Below are 6,000 nucleotides of genomic sequence, written 5' to 3' on the forward strand. Positions count from 1 at the left end.
GGGTGTGGGAGAGTACAGATATAAGGGTATCAGCTACAGCTAGGAAACTGAATTTAGAATTGAAATCCACAAAATGGAAGCTGAAGAGCACAATACACTGTACTGGCCATTTGGAGCTAGTATGCCCTGAGGAAGAGATTGGACTCGGGAGCTTTTGCTTTGAAGCAGAAGGTGTGCCTGAGAAGATTTTCTTCTGTATGCAGTATCTGGCATGGTTACTGTACATTAGAAAGACTATTTTCATACTATCCCAAAATTTAGAGAATTTACACTGACACTAGATAACTAATGTTGGTCAATGATTATGGTAAGTACTAGTAGTTCAGGAATAAAAGGAGCTAAGAATTATTCTTGTGGAAAAAAATTGATGACATGGAATGTGTAAATAATGAGAACAAATGCAGCAAAACACAGGGGATCTTAGAACATTTAAAGTCTGATACATTACAAAAAGAGCTCAGTACTGATAAATGTAGAATAATAAGTTTTACAGGGCTTTATCACATGCTATAAGTTGGTGTGGATCATAAAATATGAGGAATAAAAAAGAAGGGGGTGACAGACAGGTGCATTCACATTATGATGGATGAAGAGTGAAATGAATGAGAAGAACACGTAGAAAGTGTCTTGAATAATGATGACTTTGATGAGTCATTATCACACACATCTGTGTGCTTCATAAAATATGAGGAATATTAAGGAGCAGAGAGTCAAAAGACGAGTCTACTCAGAATGAGATAAAGAATGAAGGAAGAGAGAAAGACAAGGGAAATGCACAGAATAATGATGACTTTTATGAGTCTTTCACTCACTAGCCTGGAGCCTTCATAAATATAAGCCATATAGAAAATAAAAGAGCAACAGATAGAAGAGACAGATCTGTGTCTGTCATAAAATATGAGACAATAATGCCAACTAGGCTTGACAAAATAAAAACAAAAATAATTGAGCCTAGTACAACTGTGGAAAGACACAATGTCCAGATTAATGCGAGCAAATAAAATGAGTGAGTGTAGAATTGTACTACCTAAAGGGAATCAGCAAGCACTAGCTATGCATTATTGCTGCGAAGTCTTCCTTGTTAGCTGGAGGCTTGGCAAATTCACAGCTAACACGTGCACACACCAAAACTGATCAACAACTAAATTCTAAATGATTTGGCACCACTAACAGAATCTCTTTTCAGGCCCCTGGCTCCAGTCCTTAAGTAGTCTATGGAAAAGTGTTCACACTTTTCTTCCATTTAACCTCTCTCTCATCAAATGTTGCTTTGTGAAGATTTGCTTTGTCAAATATTTCTTTGTGTGCTTTTACTCTAGAAAACCAAGGAATTTTCTTCATTTTAATTTCTTGGTACTTAGAACCAGAAATTTTATTTGTCAGCATTAGGTCAAAAATCTAAAACTCAAGGACTTCAGATGACTTCTCTATTAGAACAAATGGAACTTTTAAATGACAGTGGTTGGAAAAATCAGACAAGACAAACCAAGTGCCAACATACAATTTACAGATCATTCGGAGTCATGATCTGCATAACTTGTAGAATGAAGAAAGCCAGTAAATACATGTCACAGAACTAAGAGTACTGGTCTAAGAGCTCAGAAAATACCCAAATGCTAGTAGGAATGATTATCCTACTTTCCTAGGGCTAATACCTAATGTTTTGTAATTTGTGTTAAGGAAAGGCATTAGGTAATTCAGAATAAGTCCTATTAACTTCACTTCAAACCATCTTCTTAGACTGCCATAGAATTTACTAATGGGGTTTATTGACTGAAACACATAAAACAAACTGAGGCTGGTACCTATCTTTTGTTTATTTGGAATGACTTTGATTATTTCATATTGTTTGTATTCTCAAGTGATGCTTTGGTACCATAGGCCTGCAGATACTTGCCTCGACTTGCTGAATTTGTTAGAAGAGTATAAAATCCCAAGATAAATTTCTTAGGATTAATCAGGAAATTCATTTTTGCCCAAATAACTTTTGAAACCAAACCAAGATTTAACTCCCCAGGATACCCTGTGCTATTTGTTTCTGTTTTTGTTTTTGTTTTTGTTTTTGTTTTTGTTTAAAAAAAAAAAGATGTTCAAGGCCCTAGAAAAAAATCATTGACATTGTTCAGTTTTCCTTGACCTTGCCTGTTCAAGCTACATAATTCATGACAGGAGCTCACAGCTGCCAAAACTAGAACTGGACTTTGATGAAAAAAATCTCCACATCTCCAGTTAATGGTAGACCAGTGGAAAACCCTTCCGTGCTTTAAATGTATTCCAGGGTCCTCTTTTTTAATTTCACATTCATAGAATTTTTTTACAGTCTGTCAGGCAACTTAGAGCAGGAAGTTATAGACACTTTAGTGGACTATGTCCTTCAGCGACCACCTCATTTAGGAACGAGAATGGGATATCATTTCTGCCAAAGATGAAACTTACTTATTTAAAAGGAAAATATCCAGAAATATTTCTCTTAAATTAAACATAAAATAATATTATAGTGAAAGCTCATACCTTCATTGCAGACTTTAACTTAAAGTTCACCAAACTAGGGGCTGGGGCGATGACTCCATAGGTACAGCACCTAGCATGCAAACATGAGAATATGAGATTTGTCAGCATTATTTCAGGATTCACAGAACCCATGTAAAGCCAGACACAGTAGCACAACTCTGTAATCCCAGTGATCCTCCAGGAAGATGGCATGTGGAAACAGGAGAATTCTTAAAAGCTCACAGGCCAGCTAGCCTGATGTACTCAGTAGCAAACAAGAGACCCTGTGTAAAGGTTGTGCTCTGAACTCCACAAGCACATACATATCACACACACACACACACACACACACACACACACACACACGCACACAAATATACACAGCTATCCCAACTAAGATTGTTGGATTGATTTTTTTCTAAACAAAGCACTATGGCATTGTGTATCAAGAGCCTTAAAATAATGATACCTGTATAACCTAATAAAAATTACACTAAACTTGATACTGCTGATTACCTATAGTTAGAAAACCAGAAAAAGGTAGGATATAAGTGGTCAATAGGGAGTTTAGTCACACCTCCAAGGTATTTATGTGTTAACTAATGTGATTCATTTTAATTTTGATTCAAATATCTTTGCGCAAGTATGAATCTATACCAAGGAAATAAGAAATTTAATGCAGAAAAAATGAAAAAAACAACTACATGTCCTAAAAGAAGAGGTGAATTAAGTCATGGAATATTATCGTAAGGATACTTTGTGTAGTAAAAGAAATTGCATATTCTCATTATATTGGATAATACTGATCAGATAATATTAACTTAAAAATACTAGCTTTCTGACCTTTGATGGATAAAAAGCATGTCATCCTTAAAATGCCATTACTACTTATTTGGGGTTGGTGAAGTTATTGTTTTCTTCATTATACTTGAGTGTTCTCCAAAGTTTCTGCTGTTTGACATCTGGATTCTAATTTCAGCATACTTTTCTGATTGTTTTTGACTTTTGTTGCAGGCGTGCTTGTGTAATTCGTGGTCAAGTGGTGGCTGTAGATGGAACCCCTCTTGTGGGAGTGAATGTCAGTTTCTTGCATCACAGTGATTACGGGTTTACCATCAGTCGGCAAGATGGAAGGTATGTCTGCTGCTTCTGATCATTGTAGGAGCCAAGTACTGACATTTACCCATGGGGAAAACCAAGGACTCACTCAAGGTGACACAGTGAAACTAAGTACACCTTCCTTTCAGTTGCATGTAGAAAAATCAATGAAGACATTTATTTTCTCTATTTCTAATTTAAGTTAAACAAAATTTCTAACATTTCGATATTATTCTCGTCTTCTTGAAATGCTGCTCATGTGGTCATCTAATTCCATTTATAAATCTACACTCAAAGTTTAGGGAGATGATGCCAATAATAAACAGTAAATTGAAAAACATATAGGCTGTTCTTCCACAATAGGCCTAAAATATTTCAGAAATGACCAGGTAAAAACGATTTTCTCTAAAAGTTCAAAATTTAGACACATTAAGAGGATTTTTAAATGCATATTTATGTATTGATTTTTTGTTCATTTCATACAAAATATCTTAAATAACTTTATACTCCCTCCTCCATTGGCACCCTCCTGTAAGAGCCAGGGGAGGAGATACATGACCATAAGGAAACAGAGTCTTACAGGCTCCTGGGACCTTGCTCATATGAACTTACAGTAATGGCATCAGTATGCACTAGACCCATGCAAGTTCAAGTGCATAAAAAACCCAGCATAGCACTGGGGAAATGGGCAGCAGGCTCTAACCTTAGCCAAAGAACTATTGGCAGCTGATTATTGCTGAGTGAGGAAGAGTTGATCTTATTTAAGAGGCTTTTTTAGTGTGGCATCCCTGAGACTCGAGATATAGATAGAAGGCTTTATCAGCATGTACCAAGACCTGGGTTTGGTCCCTACCATCACAAAAACAAAGTCTCCTCCTGAGTCTGCCTACGTCCTTAGTGACTGCAACTGACTGACAAGCATGGCCAGCCCATATAACAATAGTGAGTTTACATTAAAAACCAACTGCTACATTTATAATGGTTTCTCAAGGTTCTCTGAGACCTGGGAAGCACGACCTCCAAGTAAAACCTTTTCATTCTAGAAAAGGATTTACTCACAAAACATTTTTGTGGCTGTCACTTTGATAGACACTTGTCCAGAATATTTGAGTCAATAAGCCCATGTGTCCACCTTGAAGGTAGCTATTTGTGACTCTCAGGAATTCTATAATAATGGCCTTAGGGTGCCCTAGTCTCCAGGTGGCTACCCTTAAAATGTCCTACTCAAAACAAACCACTTCAGCACTCACAAAAAAAGACCTATTGGGGAGCTTTATCACAGTGTGAGAGACTATCTTATTTCAAGAACCTGCAATCAAACCTTATTAGTCCTAACCACTTCAGAGATTCTAATTGTTCAGCTTGAGCTCACTGAATTTATATTTTTCAACTGCCTGTCAAGAAAATGTGTGTAAAAATTAAAGACTCTATGGAGGAGGGTTTTAACCTATTTAAGACAAGGAACTGTTTTTAGGGAGTTTAGTAAATTATTTGTATGTAAATTATATTACTAACCAGTCATCTAGTTATTATAACAAGCTTAACAAAACTGCTTGAGAAACAATATTTCCTGTCAAATATTCCAGTGGGTAGAGATTTCTATTTATTCAAATGGACCTTTTACCCAGTTGGAATGAATGACAGAATTTTGGTAGATTACCCACCAGGAAGTGGGTACCCGCTTCTCTGTTATCATCTTCAACTATGTGAGAAAGAGATTATTTCTTTGATTTCTTATGAACTATGATGGAGGTATGATGGACCTTTTCTTTGAAACTTGGGTACAAAGCTTTCAGAGCATCGTTTGATATTTATAATATAATGTAAAACAATCTTGATGTCTAAAAAATTTAAATCTTCCATTTCTAGATTATGAAAAACCATTAAAGAGGATGATTTTGTTGCCATTTTTGCATTTTGAGTTCAAAATGCTAAAACCAGGTTTACATAGATGGCAGATACTAGCATGAGTTCCCTCTGGCAATAATGTTCCTCTCAGACTCCTTAAAGAGTGTATATGTTCAAAATATATGTGCTCCAAATACCACACAGACCATCTCACTATCATTTCTTGGACATAAAGTGACTGTGATAAGACTTTCCTTTTTTTATTTTATTTTTTTTTTTTTGCTTTGAAGAATTATTTTTTTAATCATTATTTTTTTATTAGAAGAAGCATTTCATTACAACAGCATTAACCTATTCAACAATTTCCAGAGCAAAGATAACATCTCTTTCAAAAGTGGCTAAAAATTTTTAGGTTCACAGTTGAATTAGTGCAGTCATACAATAATGAACTCAGTAAAAGCCCTGTAAGACATAAAATTGGATGAGTTTTTACCCTTTAAAGAAGATCTCCACTTCATTTTAAGATATGCTGTTTCCTACATTTTTTTCAATAAAAATTTTTTT

The 6,000-nt window shown here is 35.5% G+C and overlaps 1 protein-coding gene across 1 annotated transcript in view; it reads left to right on the forward strand.

The window, feature by feature from the left end:
• The window catches only part of Tenm1 (teneurin transmembrane protein 1), an 873,778-nt gene that overhangs the window by 728,658 nt on the left and 139,120 nt on the right, over nucleotides 1–6,000 (forward strand). Inside the window, exon 18 of the mRNA XM_008833909.1 lies at nucleotides 3,505–3,624. Coding sequence (XP_008832131.1) covers nucleotides 3,505–3,624 — 120 coding nt within the window. The remainder of the gene's footprint in view (nucleotides 1–3,504; nucleotides 3,625–6,000) is intronic.

This window comes from Nannospalax galili, unplaced genomic scaffold, assembly GCF_000622305.1.
Source record: "Nannospalax galili isolate Female #2095 unplaced genomic scaffold, S.galili_v1.0 scaffold75, whole genome shotgun sequence".
NCBI lineage: Eukaryota > Metazoa > Chordata > Mammalia > Rodentia > Spalacidae > Nannospalax > Nannospalax galili.